Genomic DNA, 21,900 nt, shown 5'->3' on the forward strand with positions numbered 1-21,900 from the left:
TTCAGGCTGCAGGAGGCCGGTGGATGATTCGGAATGGTTTACTATTCCGTAATGACAAAATTTGTGTACCACAGATCCCGGACATTAGGTCCAAGATTCTTAAGGAGTGTCACGACGCCCCTTCTGCTGGACACCCTGGGGTACACATGACACTATCGTTAGTGAAACACACTTTTTATTGGCCAAAGATGAAAGGGTATGTAGAAGATTATGTTCTCAAGTGTCAGATTTGTCAGGCAAACAAAGCTGAACGCTTTAGACAGGCTGGGTTGTTGCATCCTTTGCAAATCCCAGGTAATAAATGGGAAAGTATTTCCATGGATTTTATTACCGGATTGCCAAGAACACATCAAGGCCACGATTCTATTTGGGTTGTCGTAGATCGCTTGACAAAAATGGCTGGATTTTTACCGACCCGGAAGACTATTACAGCTACGCAATTAGCACGGCAGTTTATCGAGCAATTGTTTAGATTGTACGGGTTACCGCAGGACATAGTCAATGATAGGGACTCTAAGTTTACGAGTGATTTTTGGAAACTTGTTTTTAAAAAGTTGGAAACAACTTTGAATTTGAGTTCCTCAGATCATCCTCAATCTGATGGCCAGACTGAAAGAGTGAATCAGATTTTGGAGGATATGCTTCGAGCATATGTATCCAAAAGACAGAGTTCATGGGAGGATTATCTTTCTATGTTAGAATTTGCATATAACAGTACTAAGCATACGAATACAGGTTTTAGTCCTTTCATGCTTATGTATGGTTTTCAACCTTGATCACCTGTCACAGTAGGATTCTCACGACTTCAGCATGATGCAGCACGTAATTTTTTGCAAGATATGCAGGAAATGTTACAAGTTGCGAAGGAATCTATTAGAAGTGCTCAAGACCGAGACAGGTTTTATTCTAATAGACATCGTTCACCCAGAGAGTTCTCTGAAGAAACGATGGTGTATTTGCGAGTTCCGAAAGATTCCGAGACTTTACGGACAGGTAGATCTCCGAAATTATCCCCTAGATACCGTGGACCATTTCGTATTACACGACGGATTGGTTCAGTTTTGGACCGTGGTTCTCCAAAAGCTTGGACTACCCGGCACCAAACGGGTGTTAGCCGTAGAGAGAGAATCCTTTATCAGATTTACAACACAATTCTTAACTTAAATCTGAATTCACTTACTTGTAGCTTTCAGATGGAAGACCAATACCCATGGTGTCTGTGTGCAGCTACTTGAGAGGGACACCACGGTGCAGCAGCATGTCGAGGAGAAAGAGGAGTAGCTACATGTGTAGAAGGTGTAGCCACCTGAAGAAAGGAGATGCCGCCTATGTAAAGGAGGCGCAACTGCCTGCAAAGGAGAACCACCACCTGCTGTGCAAGACACAGCCGCCTTCTTGTGGAAGAGGAGTAGTAGTAGCCTATCTGAAGAGGAGCCGCCTGGCTGCAGAGCACAGCCTGCTGGAGAGAACACACAGAAGGGGCAGCGCAGCCTGTATGGAGATGCCTGCAGAGTAGGAGAAGCAACGCCTTCAACCTGTGGTGTAGCCGCCTGATGGATAGGAGGTGCCTGGCTGCAGCCTGCGCTGCCTGTAGAGCAGAGAGAACAGCCCGCTAAAGTTGGTCACACAGCCGCTAGGGATGAAGCGCACAGTCGCCTGGCTGCAGTGGAGAAGGGGCAGCCTGTATGGTCGCCTGACTGAAGATGCTCACACAGCCGCCTGCAGAGTAGGCAGCGCAGCTTGTGTGGTAGTGGAGCGCAGCCTGAAGTGGATAATCACCGCCTGTATGTAGGGCACAGCCGCCGCCTATATGCAGAAGCGCAGCAGCCTACTGGAGGTGGCATGCCCAACCTGAGAGGAGCAGAAGCGCAGCCTGAAGTGGAGGAGGCGCACCGAATCGTGTATCCTATTGTAGAGATACAATAGGATACACGATTCTTTTGTAGAGGATGGAGAGAAGTAAACAACCACAGCTGGCCGGCTCCCCACGTTTGCATGGGGGCGGCCAGCTTCATGGTGGTGTGGGTAGGTGACCATGCACCCACCCCCACACACACAAAGGTTAAGTGTGGCTCCCCACCTTGGCCCCTATGTGGGTGCCCATAGTGGGTGCCCACTTTTAAGTGAATGTGAATATACAACCTTATAAAACAAAAGGTTAGAATTAAAACTATTACACCAACAAGTGCAATACACTTCCCACCTGTTCACATGCAGCATTGAGCAAACTTCATGACTCACTGGCAAGCGTCCCCGCTCAGTAAGTGACGTCAAGCAGGCAAACACAAAAATACAAGTCATGCGAAAACAGTTTCAAACATGCAAAACATGAGTGCATGTGCAAATAGTATCATGGACATATCTCCGGTTCATGGAACAAGTAAAAAATATCTGTCGGGCACAAAAATGGCACGACATAAAACATAAATCCTGGTCTTTCTATGGAGTGACAGTCCCATAGGTAAAACACAGTTCCAGGCACGAGCCTCCCTATGGAGTGACAGTCCCATAGGCAAGACACGGCACGAATACTGGCTCTTCCATGGCGTGACAATCCCATGGATAAAACACAGTCCAGGTCATACACGGGTGGCACCAGTCTGGCTCCCGTCCATACGACACCATCCTGCTAACACACGGGTGGCACCAGTCTGGCTCCTGTCCATGTCAAGCAAAAATACTGGCCTCTTCACATGAGACACCAGCCTGGCCTCAAGTGAACGAGACACAAATCTAGAGATGGACCAAATGGTCGGCCAATTGGTGACAAGCACAAGTAGATCTAACCGGATGATCCGGTTGATCTCATGTCGTGAGAGATTAAGGTAGGGGGAATCCATGCTATACTGAAACGGGGGGAGACGGTCCATCTATATGCCATGTGCATGAAACCACTCAACTACCTCAGAGTACCATGCATGTGTCAGTAACGGTGGTGGTCGTGTCGCTGAGGAGCAGTGCAGTCCAGCTCATCTCAATCGCTCCCTCTCCCTCTCGCAATATAATTGCATAGAGGACTCTAGTGCTAGTCATGGGAAGCGATCTCTGTCAAGCATGTATACATGCTGAATATAAGTGGCAGTCTGAAAAAGGGCATCTATAACCAGTGGGGCCACCTCAAACTCTGCATGTAGAATGTCATGTGGTACAGATGGCTTACTCCTGATCATGCGTGACAACATCATCACCTGTAGCCTCTCTATGCTCCTCCCGTGATCCTTCCCTAGGCCTAGCCCCCAAAAGGCTGCACCATACATAGCCATTGGTCATACTAGAGTAGCAAAGAGCCAGCACTTAGTGCAAGGTTCTTGGAAATGTGCCTGGAAAAACAGTCTCTCCATACGGGCTAGGGAGGCATGCCCCTCGCAAGTCGGTCAGTGGCAATTGTGGTCATGCAGAACAAAGGGCCTGTAAAAGTGACTCCTAGATACACATACTTCTACACAATCTCCACTTGGGCATCTCTGTATATGAAAGAAAACCGTGACGCGACTGCATAAGATGTGTTCAAGACCATAACCTTGGTTTTGCCCAAATTGACCGTTAAGGTCTCTCTCCCTGCAAAATCCGTCCAATGCATTTAAGTGTTTCTGTAAACCCTCGGCTAAATCTAAGATCAAGACAATGTTGTCACCATATAGCAATATGGGCACTACTGTCTGAGCCAGTGGTGGTGAACCTCTACCTCCGAAACTATCCACAAATATTGCGATCTCATCAATGTATAGGCCAAAGAGTGTAGGTGAGAGTGGGCAGCCCTGCTTAACCCCAATAGTGCTACATATATCTCCCGAGGTCCCACCAGATGCACGTACTCGGCTGAGTACTACCTCATATAGTGCTTTCACACCCCATATCATCTCATGTTAGAACTAGAGCTGCTGCAAGCGTCCTATGAGACGGGATCGAGGGATGGAGTCAAAGGCTTTGCGGAAATCCACAAAGTAGTAATACACATGTCTCTTTGAGGACCTCGCCTCCTCTATGATAGCCCGTAAAGTAAAGATATGGTCCAGCGTGGAGAAGTTTCTCCTGAAGCCTGCCTGGCCTGATGCTCTATTTCCCATCCTCTGCCATAGAGTTCATCATGTCCTCTAGTACTGCCCCATAGATTTTGGTCATTGTGTGACCAATCATGATAGTCTTATAGTTACCTGGGTCCGTGGAGTCTCCTGCTTTGTGGATGGGGACAATGGTGTTGGTAGTCCAGGAGGGTGGGAAGCCTTCACAGAGTGCTCTGTTAAAAAGACTAGCAAGAATGGGAGCCAATACGTGGTGCTCGTGGGCAAAATGTCCCGCGCGCAAATTGCTCTCCCGTTATGCAGCTTTTTAAGAGCCCTAGTGACATTGGGGGTATCAAAGAGAAGATGATGTAGGCCGAAGGATGTGTGACACTTGTGGTATAGGTTGGTTTGGCACATCATACAACTGTCGTGCATAGGCTTCCCAAAGGCTAGGATCTATGATAGTGTAGGTGCTCTTTTTTCTTTAAGAATGCGCCAAGCTTCTGAGTTGTCCTCGCTCTAAAAGAGCTAGTATAACTCTTGTTCTCGTCTAGCGAGATATGCCCATGTCTTTCGGCGAGTTAATGTACGGAAGATGTGTTGCATCTTATGTGTTGAAATCAGCCCATGTTCCCTCTCATGTAAGAGGCGAAGCCTGGTGGTTTTGCACTCTTCATCATACCATCCATTCTGGGGTTGGGATCCCACTGGCAAACTTGTTGTGGAGCATGTGGTGTAGGGGAAGCTGGCGTGGGCGGAGTCATGGATGATGGAGGAAAGCTGGGATGTAATGGTGGAGATAGGGAGGGATAAGTCAAGAGCTGAAATGTGGTGGGAGATGTCCTCCTCATAGATGTGGTCAAGATCATGATGGAAATGAAGGTGGTGGTAGGGGGTGTGGGTGTGGGTGTGGGTGTGGGCGGTAAGGTGGGGCATGAGATCATGAAAGAAAGTATTGTGTGGTCAGCTAGTATGGAGGGAGGAGGGATGGTGAACTCTGGGATGTGTGGTATAAGAGTGGGAGACCCCATGAGGTAATCCACCGTACTAGTGCCTCCCCCATGCGGAAAAGATATATAAGGCTGTCTCATTGTGGCCATCTGGACAGCCCATTATATATAACCAGCTGATGCATAGCCCCCATCTCCAAGAAGTGTCTACCATATGGTGTTACATTCCCCATATCCTGGTTGGCCCTCTGGAGGCCCATCTCAACCAAGTCAATTTCTGACAACATAGTGGCATCTCCTTGGAAGTCATATGTCTGCACTTGTTCCCCTTTTGTCCGTGCATTAAAGTCTCCTAATAGGAGGACCTCTCCTAGTTGGGAGAACTCTGCAATGTGTGCAAATAACCGCACATATGGAGTCTCGCCTTTCTCTGTCAACCTGCATGCATATTCTGATTTCTCTGGTGGGCAGTAGCATACTGCAATATGCTGCATGCATCACTCTCAAGCCAGGCCTGGCTAATCGCATCCACATAAAGCGAGCCTCCTCATCGTGTCTAACTATTGTGAGCATGACACTCAAGCGAGGGCGAAACAAGCATACCACTCCTCCCGAGCCACGCACCCCCTAGTAGTGCGTGTTTGTCCTCTGAAAGCTGACTCCCATGTGTAACCCTCCACTTTGGGTAGCCCTCTCTCAGGGCTTTGATGCGTTTCTGTGTAGAAGATAATATCCCTATCTGTGTAAGTCTCTGTGAAGCCTCTTGTAGCTGACCATAGAGTTCCATTGCAATTCCATACTCCCATCCTCAACGCATCTGTGGTCTCACACCATCATGTGGGGCGTTTATCCATGATGATGACTCGGTCATCATGATAAACAGCCCATTTTCCTGCCTTGCAGGCTTCCATAACCTGAACCATCCCGGCTTTCCTATGTTCCACCTGTAGGGGGGTGAGGTCATCTCCAAGGTATATTTTGGTGGTTCGGAGTGTCACGTGCACACCTATGCCATGGCTAATCTTCAGCATGACTGGCTTAATCCCTGATTAGTGTGGCAGTTAAGATAAGCATTTAGGTCACCATCAGTAGAAAGCAGAAGCATTAACATCAACATCAAAGTCATAATTGTCAGGACCATCATCATCTACAGCACACCAGTTCATAATCGGCAGCATGTGGACATCTCCTAGCATCAGTCCGCCAGCATCAAATAGCAACCAGAACTAGTCGGCCAGCATATTATGGAGATCCAGCATTTTATGCCATCATGCCTAGCATTATATGTTAGTATAAGCATTTATGGGACTGTACATGAGGCCGACAGCTTTACAGCTGGCCAACTATTGTCCTATCCATATATATAAGCATAACTCATAATTCAGCAGATCATCATTCATTAGCTCAACATTCAATCATCTAGAATCAACAAGACTCACGTAGAAGGGGCCTAGGTCACCCCTATGGGGCTAGCCCTACATCATGTACAAGCATTAAGTTACCTTTTTGTACCATATGAATAAAGAAAACCTGACACTTAATATCTCTCTTTTTCTCTTTCCTCTCTGTCTTAATCATAAGTTAATTAGCATCAATGTTCTTAAGTATGCTTAGGGCTCTGGATCAGTACAGCAAGGCTTCTGCGCATGCAACATTGGTATCAAAGCATTCAAGCTCAGCCCACTAAGCTATGTCCCAAGGAAGGTCCAAAGTTCCAACAGGAAGGATGCAGTAGGATAGCAGATGTAGTGGTCTGCAACAGGCAAAGCTAGAGGAAGTAGTCCTAAGGGTAGGTACACATACCCAGTACCTAAGTAAGCCCTCAAATCAGTTCCAAAGGCCTAGCAACAAGCACGATCAGTTCCGGAGGCGACCCGACGCTGTGTCAAGGGTAAGGGAAAGCAGGTGTGGGGACAGCAGTGAACACATGCTTAGTTCTTCATCAAGACTTGGAAGTGGAGATCAGAGTGAAGGTTATCAGACCAAAAATATCAGTCAATTAGTAGAAGTCAAAGTCAGTAAAGTAGTAGCAGTTAAAGGACAGAAGAAGTCCATGGAGGAAGGATGACAGAGTCTCCACCCCGTCATCAAGTCTAGCAGAAGCGAATGTCCCGTGCAACCTCGTGCCATGGCTAATCTTCAGCATGAACTGGCTTAATCCCCAATTAGTGCAGCAGTTAAGATAAGCATTTAGGTCACCATCAGTACCAGAAGCATTAACATCAACATCAGAAGCATCTTCATCAGCATCAGAGTCGTCATCGTCAGGACCATCATCATCTACAGCACCAGTTCATAGTCGGCAACATGTGGACATCTCCTAGCATCAGTCAGCTAGCATCAAATAGCAACCAGATTCAGTGGGCCAGCATTTTATGCCATCACGCCTAGCATTATATGTTAGTATAAACATTTATGGGATTGTCCAGCAAGCCGATTGTTGTCCTATCCATATATATAAGCATAACTCATAATTCAGCAGATCATCATTCATTAGCTCAACATTCAATAATCTAGAATCATCAAGACTCATGTAGAAGGGGCCTAGGTCACCCCTATGGGGCTGACCATAGGCCTACATCATGTACAAGCATTAAGTTGCCTTTTTGTACCATATGAATAAAGAAAACCTGACACCTAATCTCTCTCTTCTTCTCTCCTCTCTGTCTCAATCATAAGTTAATTAGCATCAATGTTCTTAAGTATGCTTAGGGTTGTGGATCAATAAAGCAAGGCTTCCGCGCACGCAACACGGAGGGTGGCCCTCTTCTTCAAGAATGCCAAACGGGACTCCGGCCCATCTATCTGCATAAAGTCTCACCATCTTCTTTTGGTGAGTTGCCCGCTTGCAAGCTTGTTACTCGCCCATGTAGAGCCCTAGATTGGCGACGCCTCTCTTCCTCAAGCGTGGTCGTCATGATGGATGTGGCATTTGGGGTGTGGACTGTTTTTTGCTTTTTCACAACCTCAATCCATTTGGAAGTTTCTCTAACCTCTTCTTTGGTTGCTTCCATGTCTTTTCGGAGGCCTGCATGCTCCTCTCGGAATCCTGATTTGGCCTCTTGAATCTCTGTTGTGATTGCCTTCTTAGCCTTCTCTAGTTCTGCCTCAAGTTTGGCATTTGCATCTCGCAATTGGGAAATCCCTAGAGCAAGGGCTTCTTGTGTGGCTAGCTCTCCTTCCTCTTTGCCATACTTGTGCATCTCTTCCTTGCATAATTCCATGCATGCAGCCAGGCATGCTTCCTTCCAACTTGTCACATCTCATCTTGTAGCTGTTTGTACATTTCCAATACCCGGTTGTCTTTGCCTTGGATCTCAGTCCTGACAGCATGAATCTCCTTTTAATGCTGGTTCAATGTCTTGTCTATCAGCTTCTTTCGGTCTGAAAGCGCCTTCTGAGCCTTTCTTCGATCTTGTTCACTCTATCTTCAAGAGGGAGCACCCTTGTCACAATCACCCAACTCAAGCTGTGGTCAAGGACACGGGAGAAGACGGGAGCCAGCCCGATGCGTGATGGTAAGGGCGGGAGTGGCTTCAGGTTGAGGGTTCAACCATTGGTCTGGGGTAGGGACATTCTACATTATTGGGGGCCTGAGCGGGGGCAAACAGAACAGAGGGCGGGCGCGGAAACGGAAGGCACAGAGAGCATAGGCGGAAACGGGAGAGAGCGGCGGTGGACAGAGCAGATGGCGGGCAGAGGGCACATGCACGAACAAGACGAGAGAGGGCAGCGGCCGACAGAGCAGATGGCGGGCAGAGGGCACAGGTAGGTGCAGAGAGAGAGAGAGAGAGAGAGAGAGAGAGAGAGAGTGTGTGTTGGGTCCTAATAACCCTCAGAACGGCCCCCAACCATAGGTGTATTTGCTTGTATTGCTGTATGAGAATGTAAAGGACTGACCTTACGTCTGTATTTGCTTGTTTTGCTGTATGAGAATGTAAACAACTGACCTTAGGGCTGAAAACTCTTCCGTACTGTCCAAAGACTTGCAGATTCACAGAAGAAAAGGGTTGAATGCTAGCTGCCTTGGACTGCATCTGCTGGATAGCTCTGCCCTATCGCTTGCATTTTTCTGCCACAGGCTGAGAACACCTTAGGTTAATCTTCAACGCTGCTTTGGACTGGATGTAGGCTTCCTTGTCAACCTCTGGGTAGGCAAGAGTGCGAGAGAGAGAAGAGAAAGCAAAAGACACAGTATTGGGTCCCAAATACCCACTGAAGCTCCCCTCCCGCCCGCCCCCACCCCCCCCTCCGCTCCCCCCAGCAAGCATGAGTATTTGTGTCACGTGCATCCCGCACTTGGATGCCACGTGGGCAATGGGCATATCTGAACAAGACAGTGCAGGACCTAGAGTGGAAAACTGGTCCCAGGTGAGACCAGTCCGCAGCGACGAGTCGGCCAAGGTTCCACTCTACGCGTCCAAGGTCAAGTGTGCAGTGTCTTGCACATGAAGCAATGCCAGTCCGTCCTCTGAGTCTCCCTCTCGAATGATGTCAAATGATCTATGTGTTGGATTTGCAACCGGACACCATGCGTCTGTAGAAGCATGTAGGATTGCATGTAGATGGGGTCCAGCTCATAGGGCTACCCCAGAAGAGAGTATTATGCTCTTGATGTGGGCATTAGGTATGCTTAGGCTACCCAAGAGGGGCCAGGAAGGCCCCAAGCCTTGCCCACCAGCCCATAGAAGGGCTGGGCAGGCTGTCGGCTAGCCAAGGGGCCTGGCCAGGCAGCCGACAGGCCCTATGGGCCAACCCGGCCAGGCCCAGGTGCATGCACAAGGCGACTAGGGCAGCAGTGTGAAAAGATGGCATAAAAAGAGGTCGTGGGGTTTTCAGCAAACAAGCCGACCCTTGAAGAATCAGCTGACCAGCATATGAAAGGGGTATAAATATCCAAGGTAGAATTCAGTCCTTCTATCTCATAATTCAAAAAGGGCAGGTGTGTTCCAAGGGCCAGGACAGCCAAGGGGAAGTGCTCCAGCCAAGGTGAAGAATGCAGGTAAAGAACCAGTCTTTATTTACAGATTTACATCATTCTAATAAAGCAAATACACCATTCGTGGTGGGGGCCCCTACAGAGGGTATTCAGGACCCAATACTCTCTCTCTCTCTCTCTCTCTCTCTCTCTCTCTCTCTCTCTCTCCCATGTTTTTTATGTTCTTAGTATTCCATGGACACTTTTGTATCACCCCAGTGAGATAGCTATATTTATGTTTTCTTTCTGTTTTATTTTCCATTCCATGATGAGATATGCCATGGACATTATTGTATCACTTTGGTCTCATAGGCCCATTGGGTCTTTAGTAGACGTTTAATCTCTCTCTCTCTCTCTCTCTCTCTCTCTCTCTCTCTCTCTCTCTTTCTGCACATCTTCTTCTATGTTGTGCGTTATTTTCGTCACGAATGATTGCTGAATTCTGAGCATTCAAGTTACCAATTCTTCCACCGAGCTTCCACATGTTACATTGGTATCGGAGCCTTCTTCAAGTGTGAAGATTTAGCCAAAAAACGAGAAAAAAAGAAAGAATTTTTTTTTCTCACTTGTGTGGTTGGTTTCTAGACTCATATGTTTAGCCATGTGTCATTGCCCCACTATGTGTGATATGTCAAAAGATAAGGCTATAAGCCTATAAAAGCACTCGACTCATTGAAGTTTTCAACATCAATCAATAGAATCATTATTGAGTCCTGCAAATTATCTGTGCATCGAGCATATTCTCACTCTTTCTCTCTACACCCACATTATGGTCACCTTATATCCCCCGTAACCTGCTATGCAGCTCTCTAACCCTAATACCTTCAACAACCAGCCTCCTATTGACACCGCAAATTTGTTTCAACCAACCACCACTACCATCTTGACCATAGAGTCAAATTACCATAGCTATTCTCACCTTACGGAAAGGCAAGGGGCCACTAAGGTCTAAAATTTCAATTATATCCTCACCCTAAGAGTGATAACTAAAAATATAAAGAATAATTTGATTGCTATTTTTTGTAGTCCTAATTGTCCCATGGGCAAGGTTGATAAGCAAGCTGAGAGGGATAGAGGTGCAGGATGAGGTCACTTGGGCCACAATAACACTCGATGAATAGCTAACGGGTCAGGTTTGCACAAGCACCCAAGATTGCTGTAGAAGTACAAGTAGCCCTAAATTATTGCTCCGGTGCAGAGGCAATCCTAGATTGTTACTGCATGATATTATGGAGGGAGTTGTCCCCTCTAGTCCCGGATCCGCAACAGGCCATTGAGAGTCGCCACTGCCAACGGATGGAGAGAATAACCTATACTAGCTAACCCTTAATTGTTTCTGATTGCTGTTAACCCTAAAATTCCAACTTAAGTACTGCAGATGTAGCCCAAAAGGTTGTTTTTCTTCTGCAAAGTTAACCAGAGATTGTCACGGGTATGTGCAGAGCTAACCCCAGGTTGTCACACGTATGAACAGAGCTAAACCCTAATTGTCACACGTGCGCAGAGCTGATCCTGTAATCGTTTTCTGTTCTGATCGAATTGAAACTAAGCCTAGATTGTTTCTGTAAGGCAGAGGCAAACCCTTAATTGTTTCGAGGCAATCAACAATTACGGGTTAACTAACCCTAGATTAGGTCTGATCTGTCTTTGGATTAACTTAATCCAAGGTTTAGATAGCCTAAATCAAAAGGGCGATCCTCATTTTTGAGGAGAATCATATTCCTTGCCCAGCAAATTGCATTCAATTTCCTACCGGTTGACTTTTTTGCAAACATGCAACGGAAAAGTACCTGCCAGTCTTCCTGTTGTTGAAGTGCTCCATTCTGGCATGAAGCCCTTTGCAGAGAGTCTCCTTCTGCTATGGGTCCATTTGGAGATCAGAGCGCTTCATCAAAAGAGCAACAGTAGCTGCTTGCAATGACTACGTGCAGACTCATGCGAAGACTAACGCTACATATACTGTACTTAATACTTATCTTATATTTTTACTGTACTTAATACTTATCTTATATTTTTACATGCCGGCAAGTCCTACCCACTATCCTCCGCGAACTCCCCGCAGGACTATCGAAAGGATCAAGAACTTAGAATTGGGGCACGATAAAAGAGACATCGCGGCCCTTCACGTGGCATTTCGCTTGGGTTTACAAAAAAGGTAAACCCAGGTAGGGGACGCGCACTCACTGGGGAGTGCCACATGGTGGTCAACTGGCCATCGTGATTTTGCGAAAATCTACCTTAGGTACGCCTGGGTTTAGGCTTCATACTGTGCATGAGGGCTTCTTGACTGTGTGTGCTTGACTACGTGTGCGCGTTAGGGTTTAAAGGGTCAATCTTTTCTTCACTCTGTGGCTTTTGAGGGCTTCTTGACGTGTGTGCACGTTAGGGTTTAGATGGTCAATCTTTTCTTCACTCTGTGTGTAGGGTTTAGGGTGGGTCTGCAGAGCCGTATAGCAATGTCTGCTTGTGTGCGCGTAGCATGTCTGAAAACCCGAGCAAGAAAAAACGCGTGAGGGGGCTATACAAAGCCGCCCGAGAAAGAGAGGAGGGATTGCAGCAGCCACCTCCTTGCAAGCGAGCTCAACACAGAGGAAGGAGAAACCCGGAGGCCACATGGAAGGCGGATGACCCTCCTACAAGGTATGTGTTCACTATGCATATGCCCTGAGCTTGTGCCAATGGTCACCCTGTATTTATGACAAGGTTGGCTGCATGTTTTGGGGGGGTGCATGTGGCGATATCTACACCCGCAAAGGGTGTTAAGGGGAAGGACTCTTCTTCCCGGGGGAAGAAGTTTGACAATGGCTGGGGGGTGCAAGTGGAAAGTATACACTGGAAGAAGGGGTGGGATTGCAGGAGGAGCCACCTAAACGCAAGCAACCTATTGGTAGAGGAAAGAGGAAAGGACTCTTCTTCCCAGGGGAAGGAGTTTGACAATAGCGGGGGGTGCAAGTGGAAAGTATACACTGGAAGAAGGGGTGGGATTGCAGGAGGAGCCACTTGAACGCAAGCGGCCTATTGGTAGAGGAAAGAGGAAAGCAAAGGCCATGGCCCAAATGGGTGATTCTGCAAGCATGGTAAGTGTTTTCTATGATTGTGGGCCTTGCCCGGGTTTACGTTTACCAATATTTATGATAGGGTGCAGTGCCTTTTTTTATATTTGGGGGGGTGCAAGTGGCGATTTTACATCAGCCAAGGCTGTCAAGGGAAAGGACTCTACTGCCCAGGGTAAAGAGGTTCACCATCCTCATGGCAGGTGGGTGCAGGTGGGGAAGGAAAAGGGTGGCAAGGGAAAGGTGTCTACCACCTGCGAGAAGGAGGTTGACCATTGCGGGGGTGTAAGTGGGGAAAGGATGGCAAGGGAAAGGCCTCTACCGCCTATAGGGAGGTTGACCATGGCCGAGGGGTGCAGTTGGGGAAGTCCACACCGGAAAAGGGTGGCAAGGGAAAGGACTCTACCGCTCGTGTGGCAAGGGAAAGGTGTCTACCGCCCGTGGGAAGGAGGTTGACCATGTCAAGGGGTGCAAGTGGGGGATTCTACGCCAACAAAGGGTACCAAGGGAAAGGGCTCTACCACTTCCAAGATTGGAGTTGCAAAAGGACGGAGGACCCTACATCGACGACAACTACTATCACAACGACAAGTAAGCGTATTGATGAGAAGGATAATCATAAAAAGATGAAGGTCTCTACCGCTCTTTCAAAGATCAAGGGTGACATGGGTAGTAGGAAAAGCACGGGGCATTCCGCAGAGACAACGGACCACAAAAGCAAAGTAAGTATTTGGTTACCTGCATCTGTGCAGGTTTATTTGTACATGCCTTTATTTAAAAGCAACCACATAGCTATTGCATACATGCTACCACCTCTCTAGAGAGGTGCCTTATTTTACCTGTGTGTGCCCGAGTTTACTTGTGTGTGCCTAGGTTTACCTGTCTATGTGTGCCCAACCCGAACTTGAAACACCTGCATGTTTGTAATTGATGTTGGGTTCTCCTTCTGTTGTTGTAGGCTGCAGGTGGAAAGAGTAAACAAGAAGTGATAGTGCTGGGGGGGTCTACGAAATAGGCTTTTGTGAAAGAAGCCCCACCCCATGATGAAGGACCTTCATCAAAAGTGTCGCCTAAAGGGAAGGGAAAGGAGATAGTGCCGGTGTTGGACAAGCTGTTGGCCCGTGGGAAGTGGGAAGGCAAAGATGCATGTGTCACAAAAGCTCACCCTACACGCTGAGTTTGTGTGCCCGAGTTTACTTGTGTGTGCTTAGGTTTACTTGTGTGTGCCTAGGTTTACCTGTCTATGTGTGCCCAACCCGAACTTGAAACACCTGCATGTTTGTAATTGATGTTGGGTTCTCCTTCTGTTGTTGTAGGCTGCAGGTGGAAAGAGTAAACAAGAAGTGATAGTGCTGGGGAGGTCTACGAAATAGGCTTTTGTGAAAGAAGCCCCACCCCATGATGAAGGGCCTTCATCAAAAGTGTCACCTAAAGGGAAGGGGAAGGAGATAGTGCCGGTGTTGGACAAGCTGTTGGCCCGTGGGAAGTGGTTGCATTCGTCGATTCCTTGTGGTATAGCATGCCATACTGCTCAAATGCAAGAAAGAAGTCTCCCATGCCAATGGTGGCTAGCATTGATTTCATGTCAGTTATGTTTGTCTTCCTACCATAGTGATCTGGTAAATTTCCCTTTCTCATTCGAGTTGCCTAATTAGAAGTCGCATTCAACTTATACTTCGTTGTGTGTGAATTTAGTGGTCATTGGTGCTTGTTTGTTTTATATAACAATGGCCATAAGAGGGTATCCCGACTGCCGAATGCAAAACTGAGCATATTATTCTTTGACTCCTTGCACCTTGTGGACCACTTGGATTGTCTCCCCTAGGTGTACTGGTAAGCGTCTTCGTCCTCCAAAAGCATCGCCTACACGGGTTTAATTGTGTGCTTTTAACATGCTTATCTTTGTTGTGGTGCAATCTCATGCAAAGCATGGCCCCACATGTTCGGAGCCATCACTTGCACGTTTGTTAACTACACCAAAGACGGGCTTCGAGTTCATAAGTATTACGGGGCCCCAGCAGCCCAATGCCGTTGATTGTGGGTTCTACGTGATGGTGGCCATTAAACCTTTGGTGGAGGATGCCTATGCTAGGAAGATGCCAAAAGCATGGGTAAGCAACCATGCTACAATCATGTTGCATAGATGGTGTGTGAAATGATGTCTCATCATTTGCTTCTAAGACTCATGTTGCTTTTGCAGCCTAGGCATGATTGGTTTGCAAATGCTACTTATGGAACTTAAAGCTTGGGTTCTAGAGGTGTTGGAAAATTGACCAGTTATCAAAGGGATTACTTTTTGTCTTGTATGATGGGGAGAACTTTTTGTCAAAGGGATTACTTTTTGTCTTGTAAACACACTTTGTCCTCCTATAATCGTACTTTTTTCTGAAATACAACAAACTTTCTACACATCAGCTATTTGTCTATTTGCCAAGATACACTCCCCAAGGACACACATGGACACACATGTTCCCTTGGACTGTTTGCCACAGAGTGTTGCATATGCTGTTTTTGCATAGTTTATGCCTGGGTTTACCTCCTGTAAGTGCCTGGGCTTACGTGTTGTAAGTTGTGTAGGAGTCAACATGCAGATTTCTGATTTGAGCTACAATCCTTAGTTTGAAATTGAAGGCCAATTGGTTATAGCTTTAAAAGTTTGAAATTGAAGGCCAATCGGTTATAGCTTTAAAAGTTTGAAATTGAAGGCCAATCGGTTATAGCTTTAAAAGTTTGAAATTGAAGGCCAATTGGTTATAGCTTTAAAACTAAACTAGGTGTGTGTGTGTGTGTGTGTGTGTGTGTGTGTGTGTGTGTAGATGATTTAGTGGTCAATGCCTGGGTTTACCTGTCAATGCCTAGGTAAGTGTGTGTGTGTGTGTGTGTGTGTGTGTGTGTGTGTGTGTTTCTAATTTAAAACATATACAATATCCATAGATGAATAGACAAAACAATTCATGAAGCCATACCATCTTGATTCAAAGAAATGTTATACATGAAACAAGTTCAACTATGAGTCATATACACTTTAGGGTCAATGATGACAAGTTGCATCTAGTGGAAATAAAATTAAAATAGCAAGGGAAGCTTGTTTGAAATTAACCATAAGAGAAGAGAAGGTAGGTCTGGTTACTTGCATCCATACAAATAGAAAAAACAATTTGTTAGCCTGAATGCATATTACAGGTGTCAGTGGACCTATCCACATGTTATAGATGTCACCCTACCTCACAAGTTAAAAACAAAAAAGCCTAACCAAGCTAAATCATGTAAGTCCAAGTAGCACGTAACACCGCATGTTTTGATACACCCAGTGGTTGTGTGTTTATCCAACAGTCACCATCAAATTTATGTTCGAAAGAACCTCCATTTAGCAAGTTCATTAATATCTTACAAATATTATGAATTTTTTATGAGCCATCATGTGTCTCTATCATTCATGAAATCTTGCTACAAACATAGAAGGGAGACTTAAATAGAACCAGATTAGATAGGTGAAAGGGGAGTGTACTGCTTCTCAGTAAGAGTAGACCAAGTGAGCTTAAGATAGCCAAGTATCCATTGCTATTTAACTAGCAAACCTGTATATAATTTCTAAGGAGCAGCACCCCTAGAACCAAACCCTGTAGGTTTCAATAAGATGTTACTATTTTGAAGCAAACTCTCAAATCATAGTAAGACTGTAATAATCAGAACAAATGGGACCAGCCCAATTAGCAACCCTAGATAATCCAAACACTAAGTAACAGTGCCATACAACAAGGTTGTTTTAGCGGACAACTGGCATTATCTAGGCAAAGGCGATCTACTTACAATCATTTTCAAGAAATAAAATCATATTAGCCAGAATATCACTTAGACATAGGACCCAGCCCATCATGTGGAAGCATAATAAGGTTGCCATTCATGGTTGGTTGTCTACAGCCTATGTGGAAAACTATCCCCATAACAAGAGCCAAATGCAGCCCCAAAGAGAGAATTAGCATATTTGTAAGAAAAAGAGAGGTAGCTTGGTTTCAAAAGCTACTTGGTGACATGGGAGAGCCCATGGATAGGGCAGTTGTCATAAATTGTGACAACATGAGCAGCATATAGTTGGCCAGTAACTCAATATATCATGCTAGAACGAAGCACATTGAGGTGCATTATCACTTTGTAAGGAAAAAGGTTCTAGTAGGAGATGTAGATCTGGTATATGTCAGCACAGAGGATCGGGTAGCTGACATCTTCATGAAGGCATTGGGCACGGAGAAGCTTCACAGGTTTAGGAGCTTACTTGGAGTGCAGTGCGGGGAGTTGAGCTCGAGGGAGAGTGTTCAGATATCGAGCTCAACTAGTGCTACGGTGGACATTGATGATCCGCTTGGGTGAAAGCTTCCGCATCTACACCACTAGCATGGTTGATGAGATTATGGGTGATATGCGGCCAGTGGGATGACAGGCTGTGTGACAGCCATTTTGGATTACTAGAAACTGGCATAGTTGATGAGATTATGGGTGATATGCGGCCAGTGGGATGACAGGCTGTATGACAGCCATTTTGGATTACTAGAGACTGGCATAGTTATAGCGCCAGCTCATTTAGTCGGGTTCACATTATCGACCGACCCTTGTATGTTGTAGTAGTTGAGTACTAACTCATATAGTGTGTACTCTTATCTTTATGTTATGTTGGTTTAGTAGAGAAGAAGAAGATCAAAGAAAATTCAGCTATCCATCTCTCTCGTGTGTGTTTGCTTGCTAAGCTCTCCCTCTCCCCCACATTCTCTTTAAAAAAAAGAGAGGGATTTATATATATATATATATGTATGTATATATATATTTTATATATATATATATATAAAAGTGAAAGAGCTAATATATAAATATATGTAAGTAGTTTTTTAAATAATATTATTATTTTTTAAACTTATCTTTAAAAAAAGGAGAAAAAAGTGTAGTGATGTGGGTGAGTTGTTTAAAAAAAACAATAATTCTCAAAATAAAAATAAAAACTAGATCAAAAATTTTGGATATTTTTAAAAAATATATATATATCAATTACTTTTTTATATTTTTACAAATTGGAAAAAAAAAGAAGCAGGGGGGAATTTTTTTAATAGCAATTTCAAAAGAAAAGCTTAAATAGAGATGAGAGGGGAAAAAAAGGAGTGAAAGCTAAGTTTCACTCAAAATAATGTGTGGAGGGTGTATTTTTTAATAGCAAAGGTGCAAGTGACAAAGGTCAACACCCCCTTCTAAATGCTTATGACACTCCCTTCTCCTTTTCCTTGGATTTTGTCCACCAAAAAAATTTATGTTTTTTAAATTATATATAAATAAAAAAATTAACAAAATTAGTTAGTTGATTAATAAACTTTGAGTTAATTAATCTAATAAATAAATTAATTAAAAATAGAGTTAATTGATTAATTTAAAAATAATTTAAAATTTAATATAATTATTTTATATATAGTTTATTTTTTGTTTTTCACTTATTTATTATTTATTATTAAGTAATTAATTAAATTTTATAAATTAATTGATCTATTTAAAAAATTAAAATGATTAATTAGTTAATTAATAATTTCTTTTTTTTAAATTTCTTAATGAATTATGTAGTTAAAAATATTTAATTAATTTATGTCATTGATTAAATTAATTAATTTATTATATTAATTAAAAATATAAGTATATTAATTAACTATTATATTAATTTATAGTTAATATATATTTTTTAAATTATGTAATTATATTAATTAATTAGTAATTAATTATATTAATTGATTAGTAATTATATGTGTTAGTAGTGTATGTGTGTGTGTGTGTGTGTGCGCAAGTGGAGCGAGTCAGCAACCGTGGGAAGGAGTCGTGAGCACGCGGGTGTCGACGGGGTCAAGTAAGTTTTTCGTTTCTTTTTAAAAAAATTGAACTAACCTCTTTTTTGCAAGTCGCGTGCTCAGTGCCGCTCCGAGAGAGAGAGAGAGAGAGAGAGAGAGAGAGAGAGAGAGAGAGAGAGAGAGAGAGAGAGAGAGAGAGAGGAAGAAAAAGAAAGAAAAAAGAGAGAGCATAAAGAAAAAGAAGAGAGAGAGAGAGAGAGAGAGAGAGAGTAAGGAAGAAAAAGAAAGAAAAGAGAGGGAGAGAGGAGAGAAAAGAAAGAGAGAGAGAGAGGAGAGAGAGAGAGAGAGAGAGAGAGAGAGAGAGAGAGAGAGAGAGGAGAGAAAAAGAGGAAAAAAGTAAGGAAGAAAAAGAAACAAAAGAGAGAGGAGAGGAGAGAGAAAAAGTAAGAGAGAGAGAGAGAAACAAAGAAAAAGAAATAAAATTTATAATTTGATTTTTTTAAAATTTTAATATAAAAATAAAAAAGGGAGGGGAAGAGAGAAAAAGAGAGGATTTTTAAAATTAAATAATTACATATATATATGTATGTATGTATGTATGTATATGTATATGTATATATTTAATATATATATATATATATATATATATATAAGTGAAAGAGCTAATATATAAATATATGTAAGTAGTTTTTTTTAAATATTATTATTATTTTTTAAACTTATCTTTAAAAAAAGGATAAAAAAGAGTAGTGATGTAGATGAGTTGTTTAAAAAAAACATTAATTATCAAAATACAAATCAAAACTAGATCTTTTTTTTGATATTTTTAAAAAATATGAAAAGTACTTTTTATATTTTTACAAATTGAAAAAAAAAATAAAGAAGTAGAGGGGAATTTTTTAATAGTAATTTCAAAAGAGAAGCTTAAATAGAGACGAGAGGGGGAAAAAGGAGGGAAAGCTAATTTTCACTGAAAATAATGTGTGGAGGGTGTATTTTTCAATAGCAAAGGTGCAAGTGACAAAGGTCAACACCCCCTCCTAAATGCTTATGACACTCCCTTCTCCTTTTCCTTGGATTTTGTCCACCAAAGTCTTACACATGCCCCACTAGGATTCTTCTCATTGAATGCCTTTAACTTCTAATGAGTTATGTAATTAAGCAATTAAGGATTAATAAAAATTAATCCTTTTTATTAATCCTTCCACTAATTTTTGTGATGCAATTTCTGAACTTTAATTAATCTTGGTTGATTAATAAACGCATGCAAATGAGCATATTAATGAATTCCTCACAGAATTGCTAACAATTCAAGTACTCATTTGCAAATACGTTAATAAAAAACATAGGATTAATTTAGTACTTAAATTTGCAACACCAAATCAAGCTTAATGAAGCTTAAATCCATATTTTTTATTGATCTTTGAGTTAAGACGATGTGTGGATGTGTAGAATCACTCCAAATTGATCAAAGAATCATCCTTGCACTCATAGATACACATTTTAGCTCATTTTTGGGTTTTTAAACTCACTTTTAGTTCACTAATCACTCTCTTAGTGGAAAAACCAGTCCATTAAAAGAAATTAGTGAATATCAAGTGGTTTTTTTGATTTTTTTTTGTGTGTTTAGGGTGCTTAATTCTATTGCTAACATTGTAATGCAAATAAACGCAACAAAAACCACTCAAAAAGTAAAAATTAAGGCATTTAATCCTATGTTTATGCACAAAAGAAAATACTAATTTACTTCCTAATGCAAAAATTGATGAAATAAATGCAGCCTAACCTTATAAACATGTATGTGAATGCTAAAGAGTCACTCATAATCAATCAAATCGTAACAAAAACCACAAATTGATAAAAAATTAAGCAAACAACCTTCTTTTAGTGAACGATAAATAGTCTCTCAAAACTAATTAAGAGAAAGAACACACAGCTAGGGGCTAATCCTTGGTAGCGGTGCCATGTTAAGGCTCATCATCCGTGTTCTCGGGGCTTACTTTATTTGTTGTTTGGGGACTTGCCACCAGCTAGAATCATAGGTTGCTACTTCCGTTGAGAGGGGAAGCTTGGCTCCTTCTCCTCTCCTCATCAGCAAACAAGGGTAGCCTTGAGATAATCACTCTTCCTCACCTGTCACACTCACTAATTAGATAATCACAAGCTTACTAATTAGCTAATCAAAAGAGGCTCTTCAATAGTAATAGATTAAAATGGGGAGAGTGCTCAATTATGATAGAAATTTGATATATATACAAGGCAATAGTGTTCACAGTCACTCAAAGTGTGTCCACTCAAGATGCCCAATGCAATATGCAATGCTTGGCTCATAATTTGGTCTTATACAATATGCAAATACACTTCTCATAATACATTCTTCATTATTTATCCTCGGAAGCTCTTGTCTCCTCTTGCGAACATGTCACTTATGACCATAGAAAGGCATCGGGTGCCATCGGATTGGGCGGTCAAACTTCGTGAAGCTGAGCATACTGCATGTTTGTCACTGCCGACGAGTGGTGTCCGAAACCATGTTAACCAAGGTGGTTAACAAGGTGGTTAACAGTGTGAGATCCTTGTTCTAAGGTTAGAAGGCTCATTTACTAGAGTCTAGTAGATACATCCCCATGATTTAGGCATCACCTTTTAGGTGAGTCAGGTGAGAAATCTAAGGAAGGTGGAGAGATTTAAGGGCTCTAGGTGCCCCCTCTCATGAGCCTATATAAATAGGGCATTCTACTCATTCTCTAGAGAGCTAAGTGGAGAGAGTAGAGTCCATGCTTTGTGTACTTGATTAGTGGTTAATATACTAAGTGGTCCTTTGTGGAAATACTCTCTTCTTTGGCATTTCATGAGCATGTGTTTATGTTATGCTTAGTGGTGACTCTTGAGCACATTCCATTTCTCGTTGGTCATATCTCATATTAATCTAATTGGTTGCATGTGTTGCTTCATTGGTGTGAGTTTGCTTATGTGATAATCATCTCCATTGTGTGATTCATTTAATCATTGCCAAGATTAAGCTCACACCATGTCTTTTAGCATGGTATCAAAGCTACCCTTCTTGGGAGCTTTCTCTATGTGAGAAGTGTGTGGGTG

The 21,900-nt window shown here is 43.2% G+C and overlaps 1 protein-coding gene across 4 annotated transcripts in view; it reads right to left on the minus strand.

Annotated features, from left to right (window-relative positions):
* Positions 1-12,044, minus strand: part of LOC147633268 (protein CNGC15b-like) — a 57,709-nt gene extending 45,665 nt beyond the window's left edge. For 2 of the 4 annotated variants that reach the window (XM_086806299.1, XM_086806297.1), the window contains exon 1: positions 11,723-12,044. In XM_086806299.1, the coding sequence (XP_086662425.1) occupies positions 11,723-11,754 (32 nt within the window). In that variant the 5' untranslated portion in view covers positions 11,755-12,044. The remainder of the gene's footprint in view (positions 1-11,722) is intronic. The other 2 variants (XM_086806296.1, XM_086806298.1) reach the window with 2 other exon arrangements.
* Between the last annotated feature and the right edge of the window lie 9,856 nt (positions 12,045-21,900).

The sequence above is a fragment of the Cibotium barometz genome, chromosome 12 (genome assembly GCF_041138505.1).
Source record: "Cibotium barometz isolate CiBa-2024 chromosome 12, ASM4113850v1, whole genome shotgun sequence".
NCBI classification, from domain to species: Eukaryota; Viridiplantae; Streptophyta; class Polypodiopsida; order Cyatheales; family Cibotiaceae; genus Cibotium; species Cibotium barometz.